Genomic DNA, 20,709 nt, shown 5'->3' with positions numbered 1-20,709 from the left:
GTTTGCTACCGATTTTACTTATAAATTTATTCAAGTTATCCAGCCCTCTCATTCTTGAAAATAATTTAGGTCGTAACTCCATTGCCCCGAGGCCAGCATTTGTTCATCATCAGTGCAGTTTTCGGAAGTAGTTCGCCTAGTGTATCAGCTTCTGGGAGCGAGCCAAGTCCACTTGCGCCGAGGAGACGCTCGTTAGGCCCTCGCGCACTGTGCTGAGGTTCTCCTTCCATGCCTGCAGCAGATCGCGGAGCTGCTCCCACTGTGGTGCTCCGAAGGTTCGGTGCATTGTGGATGTAATGTGGACCTTGTGGTTGGCCTGATCCAGACGTGCGCGTACCAGCTTTGTTTTCAGCACCTCGATAACGAAGGGCTCAACCTCGTCTTCGTTGATCTGCAGCTCCTTGGTCAGCGTTTCGAATGTCATCTCCGGGCTGCTTTCGGCCAGCTGCATGAAGGTCAGCAGACGCATCTTCTTCATGTTCTGCTCATGGTTTAATCCCTGGGAGTTGACGAACTCCCTGTGATCCTCATAGAACTGCACGTACGCCGGCAGCTTCTCCGACACGAAGATGGACAGCAGGTCGTGGATGAGGTCGCCCTCCAAAAAGCGCACAGGCTTCAGCGCCAGCAGAGGATCCAGCAGGAATGTATTGGGATCGGCCAAGGCAGTCACAATGCACTTCATGGCATCCTCACGGGCAACACAAGCATTGTCCGCCGTGTAGGTGCCCAGCAGCTCGATCATAACCTTGGAAGACAGCTCTAGGTTGGTGTCCTTGGTCACGTCGTGCAGAAGGCGGTACAGCTTCTGCATCTGTTCCGACGAAGGTGGGCAGTTGGCAAACTGGGACTTCAGCTGATCCACTCCTGTGAAGACCTCCAGCACCTGTTCGCACTGCTTGGCCACCTGAACCAGGTGGTAGTACACATGGTAGCGCAAGGGAGAAGCGGTGTCCAGGTTGTTGAACAGACGCCACAACGACTGGAGGCACACCTTGCCCAGGGGAAGATTGGGAGCCTTGGTCATCTTCTCGCAGTAGGCCAGCACAATGTTCTCACCGCGATCCAGGGGTATCTAAAATATTGGAGAGTATTATATGGCGCTCATATTGTATACCGTATTACTCACCGTGATCATGATGGATACAATGCTGTTCAGAATGCCGTCAATCTGCGAGGGCTCACCATCCTTAAAGCAAACGTCGCAAACGCCGATAATCTTGTGCAAATCATCCTCCACACCTTTATTGGATTTCTCCGATGAGATTTCGGCTCCCAGCTTCTTGAAATACTTGCGCAGCTCTTGAACCTTTTAATAAATTGCAAAAAATATTAGTTTTGTTTTGCAGCAAGAGGAAGACATAACCTCAATTCGGACCAGGAGCCGCCCAAATACACGGCTTAAATTGGTCATTTTTACTGTACCTGCTCGTCCAGGGACAGGTCTATGAAAACCGGATGCGAAGTCATGGTTTTGTTAAATGTTATTCCACTTTTTTAAACAAATGCAGCTGAATATAACACGCACACACGTCTTCGGCGCTTTGACAGCTCGAAAGGAAAGAGAGCGACCTGTGCTGCCGGTCTGGTTCGTTTCCCGCCAATTAGAGATGCTGTTAAACAAGGGATCGAAATAATAACGAATGTAATTAACGTAGACACTTAAAATATGTAATATTCTTCTAAACTTCACTCAGTTCAAAAAAAAAAAAAGTTTTGGCTCAGCGAGTGTATTAATGTTGACATGAAAATCAATATAATTCATGTTTTGACGGGAATCTAGCTATCAATAAATCTAGGAAACAGTAGCGTTGCCGGATCTGATCAATCATTTAAATCACAGTGATTTCTTCGCGGTACCGTTACTGACGTTCTTAAACTTATTTACCCTGAATTTTAAATTTTCCATCCAGTATTATTTATATTACAATTAGCACTTTAAAGTAATGCAGAATAACAATATTTTAATTTCGCGACAGTGTGGCAACTCCACTGAAACTAAGTTATATTGCTCGCCAAATTTATATTATATTTGTATAACGGGCGAGGAGAGCACAGTAGTGCCAGCTAATCGCGGCGGAGAATTATGAAATACACGGCACATACGCAACGTGCGGCTTCTTAGAGCCACAGAGATCCCGCATCAGGCGGCAAAACAGTTTCTAGTCAACTACTATCCTCAACGGAACTCGTGATTACATGGCTACATCGGATTTTGTTCTGGGCGGCCTGGCCTCCGTGGGTGCCACCTTCTTCACCAATCCGATCGAGGTGATCAAGACTCGGATCCAGCTGCAGGGCGAGTTGGCGGCTCGGGGAACTTATGTGGAGCCCTACAAGGGAATTGTCCATGCCTTCGTCACAGTGGCCAAAAACGATGGCATTCTCGGCCTCCAAAAGGGCCTCGCACCGGCGTTGTACTTCCAGTTCATCATCAATTCCTTCCGGTGGGAATAAGCCAACACCTATACTTTATATCTATTAAACATAAGCTCAAATTTGCATTCCCCAGACTCAGCATTTATTCGGAGGCAATGGAGAGACGGTGGATGCACAACCGGAATGGCGAGGTGTCCTACGGATTGGGACTCATGTGGGGTGCCATTGGCGGAGTCGTGGGATCCTACTGCTCCAGTCCCTTTTTCCTGGTACGCCAATTATGGGGATGTTTCGGAAGATTACATAAACAAATAGCTTATCTAAATGAGCCGCGTGCTCGTCAGCATTATGGACCTGTCACAGATAAGAGCCTCTATTGGCAACTGTCTATCAGTATCTAAACATTACTAATTCAAGATATTCAGGCAGAAATGATCATACTTCTGAATATTCCATTTCCTTTGCATTTAAACGGTATGGCATTGCTTACTACTTTATGACATAACTCATTGGATGTTATCCAATTTCTATTAAAACATTTTTTAAATCTGGAAGCGGAAAAAACCTATGCTAAATAAGTTAATTAGTACTGTAAATATTAACTTATTGTTTTCCTAGCACAATCAATTCACAAGTATATTTTATTTGTCTTACGGTCTAAGAACATTTGCTTTCCATATGTGCTTACTTTGTTTGAATTCTGAATTTTACATTTTTTTTTATGTGCAAGTTAATATTACTATATCCTTACCTATTTTCCATTCTTTTGCATCCAGATCAAAACTCAACTGCAGTCTCAAGCTGCAAAGCAAATCGCAGTGGGCTACCAGCATGCCCACACTTCCATGAGCGATGCCCTGCGTCAGATCTACTCCAAGAATGGAGTACGCGGACTCTGGAGAGGATCTGTGGCCGCATTGCCCAGGGCGGCTTTGGGATCAGGTGCCCAGATAGCCACCTTCGGCAAGACCAAAGCTCTGTTGGTGGAGTACGATTTGGTGACGCAGCCCACATTGAACTCCTTCTCGGCTGGCTTGATAGCGGGATCCATTATGTCGGTGGCCATAACGCCGCCGGATGTAATTACCACGCGTTTGTACAACCAGGGCGTGGACGCCGAGGGACGTGGTCTTCTTTATCGCGGCTGGGTTGACTGCTTTGTGAAAATCCTGCGATCGGAGGGCGTCTATGGTATGTACAAGGGCTTCTGGGCCAACTACCTGCGCATTGCCCCACACTCAACACTTGTACTGCTCTTCTTTGACGAGCTCATCGCCGTACGCACTAAGTATAGAAATCAATGACCCCCAAAGATCACTGGCTAGGTAGCATTAATTTAAGTACAAACTTGTTCAAATATTTTCTAATACCCGCAAATATACACTTTGTTTTTTATTGTTAAGCCAAGTTCAGATAAACAAAATGGAATGTATGTCAGTTATCGCTTACAATTTGTTTGCCTAAATCTGGCTTTAGTCTGTAGCGAGTAGCCAAAAGTCCTAGTTCCAATCTCTTAGACTAGTAAAGCCCCAGAACCAACTTGTGCCTTCAGTAATCTAATTTAAGAGCTGTTCCTGTAGCCATTAACCGTGCAATACTTTTGTGAAATAAACCAGTTAGGCTGTTACTTTTTAACACATATTGTTCTCAAGTCTTAAGCAGCTGCTTATCGCAAGTATAGCATTAGTGATCACTAGATTGTGGTACAGAGCGGACGTCTCATTGATGGCAACGTCGGATTTTGTGCTGGGTGGCGTGGCTGCCATGGGAGCCGGTGTCTTCACCAATCCCGTGGAGGTGATCAAAACACGCATCCAGCTTCAGGGAGAGCTGGCCGCCCGAGGATCTCATGCTCAGCCATACAAGAGTGTCTTCCAGGCCTTTGTGACTGTGGCCAAAAACGATGGTATTCTTGGTCTGCAGAAAGGATTGGCTCCGGCCTTATGCTTCCAGTTTGTAATCAACTCGTTTCGGTAGGTAAAAGTTGTAATTAAATTTTCAAATAATATATTTGCATCTGTTCTATTCACAGATTAAGTATATACACCCATGCCGTAGAGAAGGGTTGGGTCCACAACAGCAAAGGCGAGATCTCCTTTGCAAAGGGCATGTTCTGGGGCGCCTTGGGCGGCGTTGTGGGTTCCTATTGTGCCAGTCCCTTCTTCCTGGTAAGCGATTATGTAAAGCAAACATTGGAGGTGTCTGCTTTGGCGAACATTTGACAATGTCTAGCTCAGATAAGATAAGACTGCTGATAGCTACATTCCCATTTCAGATCAAGACGCAACTTCAGGCGCAGGCAGCCAAGCAGATCGCCGTTGGTTATCAGCATCAGCACGCCTCGATGAGCGATGCCATTAGAAAGATATACCGGAAGAACGGCGTCTTTGGACTCTGGCGAGGATCTTTGGCCAATGTGAACCGTGCCACTGTTGCGTCCGCCGTTCAAATCGCAGTTTTCGGCCAAGCCAAGAGTCTCTTGAAGGAAAACGGAGTGGTAACTCATCCCACACTCCTGTCCTTCTGCTCTGGCCTAGCCGCTGGGTCATTTGTGTCGCTGGCAATCACTCCATTGGATGTGATTACCACTCGACTTTACAATCAGGGAGTTGATGCCCAAGGTAGGGGCATTTACTACAGAAGCTGGTTGGACTGTCTGCTTAAGATCCTAAGATCGGAAGGAGTGTATGGGTTGTACAAGGGCTTTTGGCCCATTTATCTCAGGAGTGCTCCATACTCCACCTTGGTGCTTCTGTTCTTTGACGAACTAATTGCCCTGAGGGAAAAGTACGATCTTCACTACTAGTGCAAATTATTTGAAACACAAAAACATTTACGTATTATCCCTTTTGTTTTCATTCGTTTATACTACGTAGTTATATACATTTTAGACACCCTTGTTTCAAAATATCATTAAAAACAATACAAATCTATGTATTTCTAAATCCCAACATAAAATATATCCAATGAAGATGGTAAGTAAAGACAAGGTTTTAACGGAAATGAGAAATAAATCCTTTTAACTTATGTAAATAGTTTAAATTTTTGTCTAAATGCGAGGCAAGAACAATCCTGAAAATCCGCAAACTATCGATACTATCGATAAAAATTGATATAAATTAATTTCCTAAAAAAATAAATAAATTAGTCAATTAACCTTTGGAGCCGATCAATTCGAGCAAATTAGTTTTAAAATGGGAAGTACTAATTCGATAAATGTAATAATCGGTGGTTTTACAACTCTGGCGAGAACTATCTATTTATGTTAACAAAATGATAACGTAAGATCAACTATTTCCATAGTTGAGTTGAAAGGATGACCAAGTCTGATTTTGTGCTGGGTGGGGTGGCATCGATGAATGCGGTGGTCCTCACCAATCCCATCGATGTGGTCAAGACGCGGATGCAGCTCCAGGGAGAGCTGTCGGCCCGAGGAACCTATGTGGAGCCCTACAGGAATATTGCCCAGGCTATGTGGCAGATAGCCCGCAACGACGTACTCCTTGCATTGGAGAAGGGTCTTGCTCCGGCACTGTGTTACCAATTTGTCCTCAACTCGGTCAGGCAAGTGCTAGGGTCGTTGTCATATGTATGCATTGTAATAGACATTCATTTCCAACCATACACATCTCAAATGCTGCAAACTTATCTCAACGAATTCGAGAAATGGGCCATGGCGAACAACATCAAAATTAACGAAAGCAAATGCGTAAACGTTTGCTTTACGTTACGCCGTAAAACAACTCCTGCGGTACACATTAATAATGTGGACATAGAGCAAGCAACTAAGGCGAAATACCTAGGCCTCACACTGGACAAACGCCTAACCTTCCGAGATCATATTGCCAGAGTCGTCAAAATGTGCAACCGAAAGCGTAACCAACTATTCTGGATGCTAAATAAGAAAAGCAAACTACCTTTAAGATGCAAGCGTCAGATTTATCAGCAAATTATCGCACCTACTTGGAGATACGGCATCCAAATTTGGGGAGTGGCGGCTGCGTCCCACCGAAAACGATTCCAAACCGTCCAGAACAAAACATTAAGACAAATCACTGGCTGTGACTGGTTCGTTAGCGGCCAAACGCTTCACAATGATTTAAACCTGAGCCTTGTTGAAGACCAAATCTCGTTCTTCTCAAGCAGATACAACGATCGACTAACTGCCCACCGTAATCGTCTCGCCCGGAGATTACAGGGGGCTATCCCAATTCGCAGGCTCAAAAGAAGACATTTTGGGCTGCTTCTAAGATGATAGTATGAATATATTATTTACCTGAAACCTCACTACTCGAAATTTGACCTATTCCTATATATTAAGATGAAAACAAATTATATTTTATAATTAAGAGATTATTTACTTAAGACAACATTTAGGTTAAAGGCTTTAATTGACCTGTTCCTGAATAATATTAAATAAAGATGTTAATTAATTTAAAAAAAAAACACATCTAAGTCATTAATCTTTATTCTTATTATGTATATTAGAGGGAGTTTTAAACAAATTACTTATGCAATTCCAAGTAATGTATGGTGTTACTTTCAAGTCTTCCGAAATAATGATAAATGCACTCTTATCTTATCTACCGTTGTGGCGTAATAAACATTTAAATAAAGTCGTTACGTTTACTCTTAAAAAAAGTTAATTTAAGCAAAATGCATTGTAAATACCCTTTCCTTATGATAGGCTAAGTGTTTATTCGAACGCATTGGAGCTGGGATACTTGCAGAATGAGGATGGCTCCATATCCTTTTACAAGGGGATGTTCTTTGGAGCTCTGGGCGGCTGTACGGGGACCTATTTCGCCAGTCCCTTCTACATGGTGAGTAGTATTTCATCGCCTAGAACTTGTGATCTGATATGTTTCCATTGTAGATAAAGGCCCAACAGCATGCCCAGGCTGTTCAGTCCATTGCCGTGGGATTTCAGCACAAGCACATCTCGATGATAGATGCCCTGCAGCACATTTACCGGACCAATGGCATTTCAGGATTCTGGCGCGCAGCACTACCAAGCCTGAATCGAACGTTGGTTGCCTCCAGTGTCCAGATCGGCACCTTTCCTAAGGCCAAGGCATTTCTGAAGGATAATGGATGGGTCTCCCATCCGGTTCTCCTATCTTTCTGTGCCGGCTTAACGTCGGGCACCTTTGTGGCGGTGGCCAATTCACCCCTTGACGTGGTCACCACTCGGATGTACAATCAGCCAGTGGATGAAAAGGGTCGTGGAATCATGTACAAAGGCCTGGTGGATTGCTTTACTAGGATCATTAAAACCGAAGGATTCCATGGGATGTACAAGGGCTTCTGGCCCATCTACTTTCGTAGTGCTCCACACACCACCTTGACATTTGTGTTTTTTGAAAAGTTGCTCTATCTGCGTGATCGTTATGTTTACCCCCCGCACCAAAACTGAAAAGTCTAGTCTCAAAAGCCGAAAGATACCTGTAAGTCTGTAATGAACTAACTTTAAATAAATAATAAAAATGTTATTTCTCTCTTATGTACGTTGTTGCATTACATTTTAAACTAAATTTTAAATTGGATTTAAATAAAAGTAGCTAGAAACTAGAAAGATTTTTGGTAAACCAAATAAAAGAAATTTTAGTATGACCTGTCCACATCGATAGGCGGCAATAGATTTGGAAAATACCATCTTCCGACTACGATGAACGATCGGCTCCGATAGGCGCAAACAACTATCGACAGGCATCTGGAAAGTCGGCGGCGTCGCATATTTTTGATTGACAATTAGATATATTTAAATACAAGTTTTGCAAAATGGCCGCACAGGTAGCTCAGGTGCAGCAGTTCTTGAACGGCTACAAGGAGGACGTAAACAAGTCCCTGCGGGACGCGTCCAAGCCGTGGACCAAACTCTTCGATACCGTTGAAGAAAAGACCGGCGTGGAAAGGGTCAATATTTTCGTTGGTGAGTGCGGGTTGCGGGTCATCCTGGCGACGTCATCGCACGTCCTTCGCTGAACCAGCGCCCCAATGAGGCCCCCATGTGACCTCCTGCTAGTTGACTGCGTAACCAGTGAGATTCGCCTAGAGATGCAGGGGAATATTTCGGGATGCTTATAAATAGCAACCTGTTATATATAGCCATGTTATGTTGCTGAACCAGAAGGGAGGGGGCCTAATCACCGCCAGGTGACCAATTAGGGAATTAGTCAGACGACTTAAACGCCAAAGCCCAATTAAATAGTGTGTCTGTTTTATCACCAAGCGCCTCCAACTAATACACCTCACTTTTTGAGCATGTGATGTGTGCGTGTAAAGAGGCTACGTAGGCAGCTGGCGATGTGTGCGTCTGTTATCCACAAAAGTTTCATGTTTTGTGCTTTCCTTTGTTTACTTCAACGAAAGTACACATTTTTCTCAGTACGCGGTGAGCAATACATCTCGCGCATTCCATAGCCACATTATCTAGGCGATCTGGAGAAAGTCCAGCTCGGCGGGGTCAAAAGGTCTGAATTATTGAGACGTGGCGCTGTCGGCACACGTGTAGCAAATCTACTCACTCACCTGTGTGCGTTGGTAGAGCTTTAAGTTCGTTCGGTGCTCGCCGGAGTTACCGATGTGGCTCTGGGATTATATTATGCTAATCAGACAGCGACAAGAGACGAGGCGCAATGTCAGAGTTCCCCTGGTTTACCTCGGCACAGGTGAGAATGCTGTCATAATGGCAAAAGGAGGCATTTTTCAAAGCCAAAGTCTATGTACTCTTGCAATCATGATAGACGTTGATTCATCATTCAAACATTTGGCCCCATTAGCTGTTATTCATTTGGGGGCTGTATTTGTGTAAACAAACTTATGCATATTAAGAAACAGTCATTTGTGGAGAATTCATACCCATTGTGAAAAATAATTCACTTGAACTGTGGGTTTTGTGGTTTGTAATAGAACCCACCTTTGTGCAATCTTGTAGCAAAGTACCCACTGCTAGGGTATAAATATAATTAGCCGCCATCGAGCATGAATGACATCATAAATTTATGGCAAAACAACAGACCGTAGTCCGCTCATCTGGGTGGGCAAAATGCAACTGGCCGGGATCAGAAGCAGGTCGAGACATCTACTGACAACAGCTAAGGGTTTATAATTAGCCAAAGGCATGGGGCGGTTTAGGAACCCCAGGGATCCACGAAGGGGCGCCCTTGAAAGGTGTGCAAGTACCAGGCAATATGCCCTTCGAACAGTTAGTCTTGTTGCTAAAGCGTGTAAGTCTGAAATCCCTCTGATCGCCCTGCGCCTTTGTAGAACCGCTCCTGCCTTGGATCTGCTTATAGCCAAAGGGAAAATGCGCCACTAGGGCAATATCAATTGACCAACTAGACGGCAAACATGGCAGTCGAGGAATTTGAGAGCAAAATTATCCAGCTGTTTGTAGAGAACGCCCTCCTGCGCTTCGGTAGAGCTCCATCAGTGACTTGAAGCTCTTTACTATTAAGGTATTTTATATTGTCTATAGGTGCTGTTGGTATCTGCGCCTTGTACTTGATCTTTGGCTGGGGCGCCCAGCTGCTGTGCAACATCATTGGAGTTCTGTACCCTGCATACATTTCCATCCATGCTATCGAGTCCAGCACAAAGCAGGACGACACCAAGTGGCTGATCTACTGGGTCACGTTTGGCATCTTCACCGTGATTGAATTCTTTTCGAGTCTGCTAACTTCAGTGATTCCCTTCTACTGGCTGCTGAAGGTGAGTTTTGAATTCCCTACCCATAAGGATCTTATTTTTAATAGTTTGCTTTGCTCCACATGTAGTGTGCCTTCCTCATCTGGTGCATGCTGCCCACGGAACAGAATGGTTCTACCATCATCTACCGCAAGTTGGTGCGACCCTACTTCCTGAAACATCACGAATGTGAGTAAATTCACATCTTAGATAGTATAATTTTGCTAAAAGCGGATCTATTTTCATCAACAGCTGTCGACAGGATTATTGATGATGGCATTAAGAAGGCCGCTGGTGTGCTGAAGCACGATTAGGATGCGAATGTTCCATCGCTCCGCCCGCTGCTCGCTTATCCATGCATTTGGTTATGGGCCTGGTCACCAACCTCACCTCGGTTACCTTGGTTACGTTTTGCAATAAATTTTAATTCTGTATTCATTTTGTTGTTGATAAGAGCACCACTGTTTGCTGGACCAGAAGAAATCTCCGTTTGTTAAACGTAAAAACGAAAAGGAGGCTTTTATTGAGGAACATTTATCATTAAGCGGTCGATTCCGCCTTTTCTGACGAAGCCTCCGCTTCGGCAGCTGCTCTCCGGTTCCGCCAGGCGGTCATGTAGGTGCGCGGGTGGATGGGCAGTAGTCCGGCGATACCAAGGAGTTCTGCAGCCGGCGTGGACAAGTGGGCACCTTTGCCCAGCCAATAGCGGATTCTCTCCGTGTTCAGGGCCACCAATCTTTCGTTGTAGTCGTTGGGCAGGGGGTCAAAGGAGCCCACCTGCTCGATGACAGGCTGGTGCTGGTTCTTACGCCGCTAAACCGCCAAATAAAGTTTCTAATTTAAAGTTTTAACTATTTTAATGGCCTACAATTACACACCTCCATGACGACAATGTGATAAAAAGGCCGGTTGGAGCAGCCCAGGCGAACGAATCGAATGATTTTGGCCGACTTGGCATAGAAGCGGCCAATGCCACTGGCTGGTGATAGTGACATCTCAATATTTTAAATATCTAATACAAGTTTTGGTAGAAAATAAGGATTCAATCAGAAAATGTGAATTGTTATGCAAAGCATGACCGTTGGGGGAACTTTGAAAAATACCACGCAATTGGGTCACACTGTTCACATGCGCTACCAGCGTTGCCACACCCGACCGCCTATGGTAGACAGTTGTCGCGCCTCGGCAACCCTGGCCCGCGCACACACAAGATGGCGTCAGAGAACGAGAAGCACGAACACTAAGGAATTTGTTCAGTGGTGTCTGTGTCTGTGAATTATATTGAAGGAAAAAGAGTGTTTTGTTTATAAATTTAATTGCAAAAACTGCACATCGTCACACGGGGCGCGTGCACACACATCGGCGCACACGCACACCCACGCCCAGGCGATACGCAAAACGCAAAACCGAGTGTGTGTTATCAATGGAGTGTGTGTTCCCCAACGCCAAGTGAATTTTTTTCGTTGAGACCGAGGGACGGAAAAAAATGGCGCCCGCAGCCAGAGCAACTTGACTTTCTTTTCGGTCTATATACAAGTTGTTCGCCCCCGTCTCGTCGTCGGCGAGCGAATGCGGTGATTTTAATTCGATTTCGTCGCAGTGCGATATATCCCCAAGAAGAAACCTAACGAATATTGATGAAAAAGTGCTTGTGGGACCCCCCCAAACGTATTTGAATTTGTTGTGTACATTTTGGCTTCGAACACAGCCGCAAAAATACCATTACCAATTTCCACTTACTACTACTAGAGAGGAGGCTAGTATTTTGTACGTGCTTTAGAATACATACATACATACCTACATATACCACAAGCAAGCGAGAAGTGCAATTACATTTGCGTTTGGAAATTTTGCGCTTTTTTCTCTTCCGTCCTCCCACCCAACAAAAAAATATCCCCGCTCCCCTCTCCTCTCTCTTTTTCTTAACCCGCATTGTGCTAAATAATGTGCGCCGCCCAGAATCCGCCGCCCTTCGGCTATACCTGGGGTTTTGCGGACAACGGCAACCGCGCCGCCGAATCGGTACTGGAGATATCGCCCAACATCAACTATACGGTCAGCGGGGAGTCGGTAAGTCCAAAGTTATATCGCTATGAAACTGATAAACCCGTTGAAAGCTGCTAGGCTAAGGATATTTTGCCCCCATACCCCCGCTTCAGGTGCGTGTGTGTGTGTGGGTGTTGGTGCTGCTGTTGCTGTTGCTTTCCCACACCGAATTGTGTTGTGGCCCACCAATGCATACACACAAACGCACACACGCACTGCGTTACACTCGCTCACGGACTCGCTCGCCTCACCAACACTCGCTGCTTTCGGCAACGAACTGTGTATGTATACGGCCCGAATGGCATTCACGTATACGGTATACGTGGAAAACGAGCGACTGCGAGTGTGACATACAGACTTACGTACATGTACAACGTATATATGCATACGCCATACACTTTATGTAACTGCGTTGTCATGCGAATATACGAATATGTACGTTTATGTATGTTTATATGGGGGGAATGGAGCGAGTGTGTTAGAATTCTTTTACCATACATCCATAGGGGTTTTTTTCGTTTCCATTTCATTCGTAAACATTCATAATTTGGTATTTGTAAAACGAATGCGTACACAATTGGCTCTGTGTGCAGAGAAATTCCCAAAATACAACACGCGCACCTGGCGAGCAAGTAAATAAATAAATAGCTGAAATTCCCTCCCACAGCCAAATCGCAGCAATTAATTAGCGGGAAGGTCGTGAAATTTTCAAAAGTCTGGCAGCTGGCAAAGGCAATCGATGCTAATCGATATTTTTCTAGGCTATTCATATATCGCTAACCTAATTTAAGTTCTATTAATAATTATTGCTTATCCATAGGTTTTGTTGCTGTTTCTTTTTGGAGACAAATAATTTTTGTTGTGCAATTGACAGGAGAAATTGTGTTTGTTGTTTTTATTTTATTTTTGCGGGCACTTACACAATGGTAACCGCGGCGAATTCGCCGCACTTGCGCGCCCGATATCTCCGCATGTGTGCGTCAGTGCCGAATTCGCCGCGCTTACTGCTCTGTTTGAATGTGTATGTATGCACGCACACACGACGAGAAATGACGTGTGCTCCTCAGTGTGCGTTTGGTGTCGTGCGTGTGTTTTGATTACTTTTGCCTCACCATTTTGGCGCCCATCACACACACTCTTATGCCACGATGTCCAATTGCACTCACACACACATAGAGTGAAAAAGGCGCGCTTTTTGCGAACATCTCCTCCCGCTCTCACCGCCCCTCTCCCTCCTCGCTCACTGTTTATCATCTGTTGCCGCACTGCTGGCTGCGCAGGTGTAGCGTGGAGTTATTGGCGGTTATTATCAATTAGAGCGAAAACAATAGACAACCACTTCGTTAATAGAAGCAGCGACCGCCAACTCGAATCACAGCCTGCAGATCTCAGCATAGCGAGTGGCGACTGTACCAGCTGCTAAGTTCAAGTTCCGAAAATAAACTGTTCATGAAGGTCAATCCATTCAGAAGTTTAAGCTGAACAATAAAACTGACACAAGTCTACTTCAACCTTATTTAAATGATTTTTTTTAAAGAGTGTAGGTACAATGTACAATGTAGATGAACCGCAATTTCCAGGACCACGTGTAAACTAAACGTTTTTTGTTTAACTAGAAACTCCTACAACACTTAACTTAGTCTTTATCTTTACAAGCTTTTGCAGTTTATTTGAAAATATAGACTAACCTTAATTTACGGCAACCAGCATGAGTACTAATAGTCTTTGTTCCAGATGCCCTATCTATTATCGACGGATGGATCATTGGCAGTTCAAAAGGATGTCAAAGGGCTCACAGCTGGCGGCAAAAATAATGTCGTTCGTCGCATGTTTGTCGTAAACGATCCTTCATTTCCGCCTGGAACACAAAGGTGCGTTGGCACTCCAGCTGCCCAAAGAAAACCCCAATGTATCCCCAATCCGATATATCCTTTTGTGTATCCCTTGCAGAGTTATCACTGCCGGAGGAGCATCGACGGTGGTCAAGAAGCAGGACAACAATCAGCAGGTCCTGAGCCTCGACAAGAACTGTAAGTGGATCGATTCAAGATGAATCTAAAACCATCGATTCGATTCAGTGTTGCACGCATTGCTGTTACTGTGTTGTGATTATCTATATATTTTGGGTTTTCTGTTAATCGATTGTTTTTCTCTCTCTACTCCCGTTTATTTATTTAATTTTTTTTATTTTTTTTTTAATTCTCGCTCGATCTCGCTCGCCCTTGAATTCAACCCGAAAAACCGAACCCGAAACCGAAACCCAAAATCCACCATCTCCTTCAATAAATCCCATTGTGCTTGTGTGTATGCCCGTTTTGCTATTGCACCCGTTCCACCACCGATCATCTCGCTAACTGCACCGCACCAAACAACAAAATTATCATCTCACCATATAACACCACACACACACAACACCTCATCACTTGGCGGGCGGCGGGCGCGGGCTGATCGAACCTACTCCAACCGAAATGAAACGTATCAACCCATCGAATTGAAACAACAGATCTGCTGGTGGATCCGGCCACGGCCGCAGCAGCTGCAGCCGCTGCAGGTGGGGATTCGGGTCTCGCCCACCACCATACGTTGACCAACGGCAGCATTGTTGATGCGAAGACCGGACAGACGGTGCTAACCGCCGGATCTGCCGCGGCCAAGTCGCACTTCAGCTCGATCGGAGCACTGCATCTCACGCAAGAGGAGTGCAACGAGATCCTGATCAAGCGCGCCATCGCTGCCGGCCACCATCAGACGCACACGATCACCGCTGCCGACGGATCCCATCACCATGCGTCCGGCGGGACACCAAGTAAGCATCTCAAATCTGTGTTTGTTACCCCTGCTCCAGTCCCTCCTGCCACCTACTCCTTCACACACTACACACTACGATCTGATCTGGCACCCAATTTAAGTAAATCCCACCGGAAAATACCCGGCATATTGTTACATTCTCGGTTCCGGTTGCTTTTACCTGGTTGCGTGGTTACGTTGTAATCATAGTTTTTGCCATTGTTTAGTTTGTCTAACGTTGTTTTAAGTTTGATTAACCCAATTGAACCCAAATAGTTTGATTTGCATATTCAGTTTGTTCGGATCTTTGATTTTTTTCCTTTGTTTCTTCTCTATTTTTTTTGTATCTTCCTTTGAATTCCATTTGGCTTTTGTTCCGTTGGCGGTGCAACAACACTCTTAGGTGACATACTTCCTGGTATTTCAGTTCAAGTACAGAAAGTTATACAAGGACTGGAGGATAACGAGGACTCGCAAGGCGAAGCACCCAACTTGAAGTTGGAGCCAGGCACATTAGAGTTGTCCCCTAAGACCGAACTACAGGAATCAATGCATTTCAGCGAAGTAAGCAAAATTCTTTGGACGACATTAAATTAAATGATTAGTATGGTTTATTAATGCATTGTCTACTTCTTTTTAGACGGACGCCACCATCAAGAAGGAACGCCCGTACAGTTGCGACGAGTGCGGCAAGTCCTTTCTGCTCAAGCATCATTTGACAACCCACGCACGCGTGCACACAGGTGGTTGTTCTTGTTCCTGGAAAAATACCCCCAGCAATTGAGCAGGCCTAATCATTCCGTTTACCCCACAGGTGAACGCCCCCACATCTGCACTCATTGCGGCAAGAGCTTCGCGCACAAGCACTGTCTCAACACTCACCTGCTGCTCCACTCCACGGAGAGACCTTATCAGTGCCAGGAGTGCAAGAAGAGCTTCACCCTCAAGCACCATTTGCTGACCCATTCGCGGGTTCACAGCCGAGAGCGACCGTTCGTCTGCCAGGAGTGCGGGCGCGCATTTCCGCTTAAGCGGCACCTGGTCACGCACAGCAAGTTCCACGCCGGCGAACGACCCTATGTCTGCGAGGAGTGTGGTGAGAGCTTTGCCCAGGAAAATCACCTGATTATGCACTCGCGGTAAGTTGGCCTTTTAAATGGTTTCCATGATTTTCTAGTTTGATTGTTTATTGTCTATCCCGCACAGCTTCCACGGTTCATTGAATCCATTTGTTTGCGCCGAATGCGGAGCTTCATTTCCACGCAAGTTCCAATTGGTTAACCACGGACGTATTCACGGCAAGATTCCCCATTCGTGCACTGTATGCGGCAAAGAGTTTCTACAAAAGCGAACGCTAGTTTCCCACATGAGGTGAGGAAAGAGAATATATTCTTATATCGTGTTAATCAACTTTTAAATAATCTCTTTCAAAGGCGGGTACATACCGGCGAACAGGCACATCCCTGTGTCAGCTGTGGTGAGGGATTCCTTACCAAGGCCGAACTGCACCAGCATGTGAGGACGGCGCACAATGGCGTTAATCCTAACACGAGCAGTGCCACCATCATAGCAAATCAACAGGTTTGTAGCATGAGCCTTTATTGTAACCTTTAAAATGGAAATTGACTGATTTAAATTACAAACTCAAGCAGCTACAGCAGGCCCATCATCATCAGGCCGGACAGCAAACGCATCCGCAGACCATTACCGTGGTGAGCAATCCGGGTAACTCTACGTTGCTGACTGTATCCACCACGGATGCCAATGGCGTGGCACGACCGCAGTTTGTGTGCCGGTAAGTAGTGACAGCACAAGCATTGGAACTACCTTCAACCTTGAACTATCTTTGCAGCGAGTGCGGTAGTGCTTTCAATAGCCGAGAAGCCTTGGCACTTCACTTGCGCCTTCACACTGGCGACAAGAGCCTGATGACAGATCTGTGTGCCTTGACAGCCGCGCTGCCGGGTCACTTCTTGAGCACGGCTAGCCTGAATCCGGGCACCGTGGTCACGGCAAATCCGAATCTGGTGGGCCAGAGCCCTGTGCCAGTGCAGATCATATCGTCCACCGGTCAGGTGATGTCGCAGACCACGCTGGTGCAGGCCGCCAACTCGACCCATCCACAAGCCGTAGTCACAGCGGTGCCTACGATGCCCGTGCACGGCCAGCAGCAGCATCTGCAGCATGTGGCCCAACAGCAGCAGCAACAGCAACAACAGCAGCAGCAGCATGTTGTCTCCGTGGCGCCTGCCAACAAACCGAAGTCGCATTTCTGCGCCAGCTGCGGCAAGGGATTCGCCGCCAAGCACGGACTCATGCAGCACAATCGGCGACACCCGAACGGAGGCTGCACGGTGCGCACACATGTGTGCGAGTGCGGCAAGGCCTTCTTCCAGAAGAACCACCTGATGCTGCACCAGCGCCAGCATCTGGAGACGAAGCCAGCCATATCGCAGCAACAGGTATGCTAGACTCCAGTTTCAGTCCAGTGCCTCTCCGATAGCCCGAAAATCAGATAACCAGTTAACCCACATAACTTGATATCCTGTCAACCCCGGATCTGATCCGAAACGCTCCGTTCCGCTCTTTAATGCTTTGATTTACACTACTTAGTTAGAGTTAAGTCTAATTCTAGTTGGGAGTAAGTTAGGCGGTCCTAACCTTCATGTAAAATAATAAGCACTTAAACAATGTTATTAAATCAACAATAAACGATTCTTATTGGCATTCTTAAAAGGCTTTGTCAGTCAGTCGGGAAGCGGCGAACAGATTTAGCGTACTCTAAGTTCAATATCCCAATTGTTTTGCGTCTACTTTAATCAGCAATGCCCCCCCATTTATCCATCTATATATGTACCACTGAACCACAAAAACCAATCTGAAACATAATCGCATTACCTTTTCCAATACTTTGCAGCTTGTTGTACCAACTACTTCTTACTAAGAATTAAACGAAACAGAAAAACTGAAAAAAATATAAATAAAACTACAAATGAACATTAAAACCTAATCAAACGAAAACCAACTCGAGCGACATCTATTTGCACAAGCGCACACTCACATGTTTGAATGTAAATCCAAACTCAGATGTGAAAGGTACTGGAGACTTTTGATCCATTCCGTTCGGATCTGTGTGAGATGTGTGTGTGTGCTGGTGTGGGTGCCTATCTGAAGGTGTGTCTGTCTATGCGTGTCTCTTACCAAATCTATAAATTAAAAGAAACCCATAACTCTGCAATGAATACAATCTAATCGTATAGTATCAAATCGAATTCCATTCAAAGGCCTCAGTTTGCGCGTTTAGGTGTGTATGACATATCCAAATTATCGCTAATTGTCTATAAGTGTTATTGTATATCATGATTTACGTATGTCTTTCGTTGTTTTTGCTGTTTAATTTGTTGTTGTCGTATGCTTGAGATAAACCTAATTATAGTCGACTTTGCCTGCGTCTACCCTGTATCTCCCGTATGATCTTTAAATTTTTGTGCATTCTTATTCTTATTCCCTATCTTCGAAGCGTGCAATACGCTGCTTGTTCCCTCTTTGCCTGAGCGTAATCTTTAGTTTAGTTGATATTATTTCTGCATATATAGACGTCTAGTCTAGTAGAGGCTGCGATGGCAGAAAGTCTTTTACTGGCCGAAGCTAAACCTCCTTGTCCTTCCCCACTTTTACAGGAGGCCGCCGCCCAGCAGCAACTGGCGACTGCCAGCGAACAGCAGCAGGTGCAGGTGCAGATAATGCCTGATGGCCAGATTCACGGAAAGGTAATCAAGTACGAGATTTGCCGCAATGTTTTGCCGGAGGATCAGCAGCAGGAGCAGGCGGAGTAATTGAGATAAATTGTAAATACATGGGACGTGCAACAGCAACAGCAACAGCAGCAGCAGCAACACAAGAGTAGCAACAGCATCAATAGCAACAGCATAAACGTATAACGGAACACCAGCACACTTGGACGTGGACAGGCAGATCCCTACCAGAGAGGTCATCGGAGTGGGGCGAATGCGTCGTAAGCGATTCCCTTAAATGTAATATTTTAGTTAGCCTTAGGTTAGCGGTTAAGTGATCGCATTGTACACATAAAAGTTAACTAGCGTTACAGACATGAACACACCTTATATAATATATATACAGACATATATAGGTTTACGTATAGAAAGTATCTGTTAATTTTTGCGATGCCTTGGTCGCATCTAAAACAACAACCTGTATGAGTTGCAAGTTTTAAAGCGTTACGTTCAATTGGTTTTACGCATTACACGAGTTTTAATAACACAACTTATACACAAACTTATATTCAAATAGACGAAAAATATTTATGCTTAAGTGTAAACTGTATACATATTAACATGAAACATAGACGACTACGGATAGTACTAGACACTAGCATGCGTTGCACTTGAATACGTAACCAGCTGCCCGAGTCCGGACGTGGGTGTTTGCGTGGTCCTCATCGTGGGCGTGCACTTGGGTCTGGCTATTCCTGCCCAGCATCGCGTTGGTGCAGCACTTTTCGAATGTACATACAGAAACCGGAGCTCGCTGCATGCCCAAGCAAACGCAGAACAGGTCTAAAAGAGCGCAGGCACTCCAGATGGAGTCTGGTGTCTAAGGAATGTGGAGTAGGTGCCTGGCACAAAAACTAGCTAACACAGATAACCAACACGAGAGGCGAGGGAAATCTTTAACGTAGGTGACTGCAATTGTTTGACAACCCAAAAACACAACATAGCAAACGAGAAACTTAAAAATTATTCAATGCAAATAGAACACAGAAGCAGCTAACAAGAACAGACACTCTTATAACCGACCCACATCATCCAATGCACGCTTGGCGACGTATATCACACTGTAAAAAATCTACATTAAGTCTTAGGAGCGAGTTAAAGCAGACGGAACATAATTGGTAATTATCGTAATCGGATAAATGAAACAATAAATAATGAACCTACACTAAGCATATATTTTAATATGTAAGCCTTAAAGAAATAGAAAAGGAAAAATATGAATTATAATAAACAAACCAACGTGTAATTGCAATCATTGCTGCATTGTTAATGGACTGGACAATGTTCAAGCTTCGAAAAAATTATGATGGGGTCTTATCTGTTCTATTTTATTAACCCGCCAAGCAGTAATCATTTAGTTTTCTATCTTTTGATAAGAACAGCGCCACATATCGTGCGATTCATTAAATTAGAAATGGCTTAGATATAACCATTTTACCAATATGTCGACAAAGGAAAATAGTTTAATTTAAACCAAGTTCTTTTAGTTCATAAACCAGAATTTGTTGGACCTACAGTTTTGTCACGCAGTGTACTGCCCAAGGAACTTTCTTTTGTCAAATATGAATGAACAACTTATTTATAGATTGGCTGATTAAACAAACAAACGCAAATATTTGCCATATTGACTGTGAGTCAATTGCAATTGCTCAGCAGCAAATATTGAGGTACTAATGGAATGTTGAGAACGAAGTCTCTACAAAGTACAAAGCGTGTATGCAAATTTTGTAGAGTGCCAAGGTAATATTTAAGTCCGATAAGATAAAAGAAGTTGCCTAATTGTTTTGGTTAAGGGAAGCATTAGGCACTGTTTCCGCAGGTGTCCCCAAATGGAAGTACAAATTAGATACATATGTGTGAGAGTTTCTGCCCCAAGCGACGGATAGGCTCGAGCACGTCGAGAATGTCCAGCATGCGCAACTGCCCGTAGTCATTACAATTCATTCGCCGCCATGGCTTTTAATTGTTTATAATTTTTTGAGGTACAAGTGAGCAATATAATATATTCGCCATG

The 20,709-nt window shown here is 44.8% G+C and overlaps 7 protein-coding genes across 24 annotated transcripts; 5 read left to right on the top strand and 2 right to left on the bottom strand.

Annotated features, from left to right (window-relative positions):
• Positions 1–6: 6 nt before the first annotated feature.
• On the bottom strand, positions 7–1,675 carry LOC120445374 (eukaryotic translation initiation factor 3 subunit M). Its single transcript, XM_039625756.2, has 3 exons — positions 1,426–1,675; positions 1,130–1,309; positions 7–1,075 (listed from the first exon to the last, which is right to left on the bottom strand). The coding sequence occupies exons 1-3, from the start codon at positions 1,468–1,470 to the stop codon at positions 137–139; spliced, it is 1,164 nt and encodes a 387-aa protein (XP_039481690.1). The 5' UTR covers positions 1,471–1,675; the 3' UTR covers positions 7–136.
• A 326-nt stretch (positions 1,676–2,001) lies between these two features.
• Positions 2,002–4,014, top strand: LOC120445376 (solute carrier family 25 member 35). The gene is made up of 3 exons (XM_039625758.2): positions 2,002–2,447; positions 2,513–2,648; positions 3,156–4,014. The coding sequence occupies exons 1-3, from the start codon at positions 2,200–2,202 to the stop codon at positions 3,681–3,683; spliced, it is 912 nt and encodes a 303-aa protein (XP_039481692.1). The 5' UTR covers positions 2,002–2,199; the 3' UTR covers positions 3,684–4,014.
• A 90-nt stretch (positions 4,015–4,104) lies between these two features.
• On the top strand, positions 4,105–5,376 carry LOC120445375 (solute carrier family 25 member 35). Its single transcript, XM_039625757.2, has 3 exons — positions 4,105–4,352; positions 4,412–4,547; positions 4,655–5,376. Exons 1-3 carry the CDS (start codon positions 4,105–4,107, stop codon positions 5,183–5,185), a joined length of 915 nt encoding a protein of 304 aa, XP_039481691.1. The 3' UTR covers positions 5,186–5,376.
• A 280-nt stretch (positions 5,377–5,656) lies between these two features.
• LOC120447042 (solute carrier family 25 member 35) lies at positions 5,657–7,990 on the top strand. Its single transcript, XM_039628404.2, has 3 exons — positions 5,657–5,943; positions 7,067–7,202; positions 7,256–7,990. Exons 1-3 carry the CDS (start codon positions 5,696–5,698, stop codon positions 7,793–7,795), a joined length of 924 nt encoding a protein of 307 aa, XP_039484338.1. The 5' UTR covers positions 5,657–5,695; the 3' UTR covers positions 7,796–7,990.
• A 78-nt stretch (positions 7,991–8,068) lies between these two features.
• Positions 8,069–10,502, top strand: LOC120447043 (receptor expression-enhancing protein 5). Of its 3 annotated transcripts, none has more exons than XM_039628405.2 (4): positions 8,069–8,311; positions 9,860–10,092; positions 10,158–10,257; positions 10,321–10,502. In XM_039628405.2, exons 1-4 carry the CDS (start codon positions 8,161–8,163, stop codon positions 10,380–10,382), a joined length of 546 nt encoding a protein of 181 aa, XP_039484339.1. In that variant the 5' UTR covers positions 8,069–8,160; the 3' UTR covers positions 10,383–10,502. The 3 variants fall into 3 exon arrangements, with proteins under 3 accessions (XP_039484339.1, XP_039484340.1, XP_039484341.1); XM_039628406.2 differs by lacking the exon at positions 8,069–8,311 and adding an exon at positions 8,811–9,050; XM_039628407.1 differs by lacking the exon at positions 8,069–8,311 and adding an exon at positions 9,661–9,799.
• Positions 10,503–10,561: 59 nt separating this feature from the next.
• On the bottom strand, positions 10,562–11,177 carry LOC120447045 (probable 28S ribosomal protein S16, mitochondrial). The gene is made up of 2 exons (XM_039628408.2): positions 10,947–11,177; positions 10,562–10,881 (listed from the first exon to the last, which is right to left on the bottom strand). The coding sequence occupies exons 1-2, from the start codon at positions 11,061–11,063 to the stop codon at positions 10,609–10,611; spliced, it is 390 nt and encodes a 129-aa protein (XP_039484342.1). The 5' UTR covers positions 11,064–11,177; the 3' UTR covers positions 10,562–10,608.
• Positions 11,178–11,296: 119 nt separating this feature from the next.
• LOC120447041 (zinc finger protein 436) lies at positions 11,297–19,947 on the top strand. Of its 16 annotated transcripts, none has more exons than XR_005615907.2 (13): positions 11,298–12,138; positions 13,849–13,985; positions 14,065–14,144; positions 14,618–14,920; positions 15,329–15,465; positions 15,542–15,644; positions 15,716–16,040; positions 16,108–16,272; positions 16,335–16,482; positions 16,554–16,696; positions 16,754–17,363; positions 17,819–18,205; positions 18,582–18,723. XR_005615907.2 is itself a non-coding variant. In XM_039628391.2 (12 exons), the coding sequence occupies exons 1-12, from the start codon at positions 12,013–12,015 to the stop codon at positions 18,735–18,737; spliced, it is 2,496 nt and encodes an 831-aa protein (XP_039484325.1). In that variant the 5' UTR covers positions 11,297–12,012; the 3' UTR covers positions 18,738–19,947. The 16 variants fall into 16 exon arrangements, 14 of the variants coding, with proteins under 14 accessions (XP_039484325.1, XP_039484323.1, XP_039484330.1 ...); XR_005615906.2 differs by having other exon boundaries at positions 15,269–15,465; positions 15,542–15,647; positions 16,551–16,696; XM_039628391.2 differs by lacking the exon at positions 17,819–18,205 and having other exon boundaries at positions 11,297–12,138; positions 15,269–15,465; positions 15,542–15,647; positions 18,582–19,947.
• The last annotated feature ends 762 nt before the right edge of the window (positions 19,948–20,709 follow it).

This window comes from Drosophila santomea, chromosome 2R, assembly GCF_016746245.2.
Source record: "Drosophila santomea strain STO CAGO 1482 chromosome 2R, Prin_Dsan_1.1, whole genome shotgun sequence".
In the NCBI taxonomy this organism is placed as follows: domain Eukaryota; kingdom Metazoa; phylum Arthropoda; class Insecta; order Diptera; family Drosophilidae; genus Drosophila; species Drosophila santomea.
The sequence above is the reverse complement of the archived record's forward strand: the minus strand, read 5'-3'. Positions and strand labels throughout refer to the sequence as shown.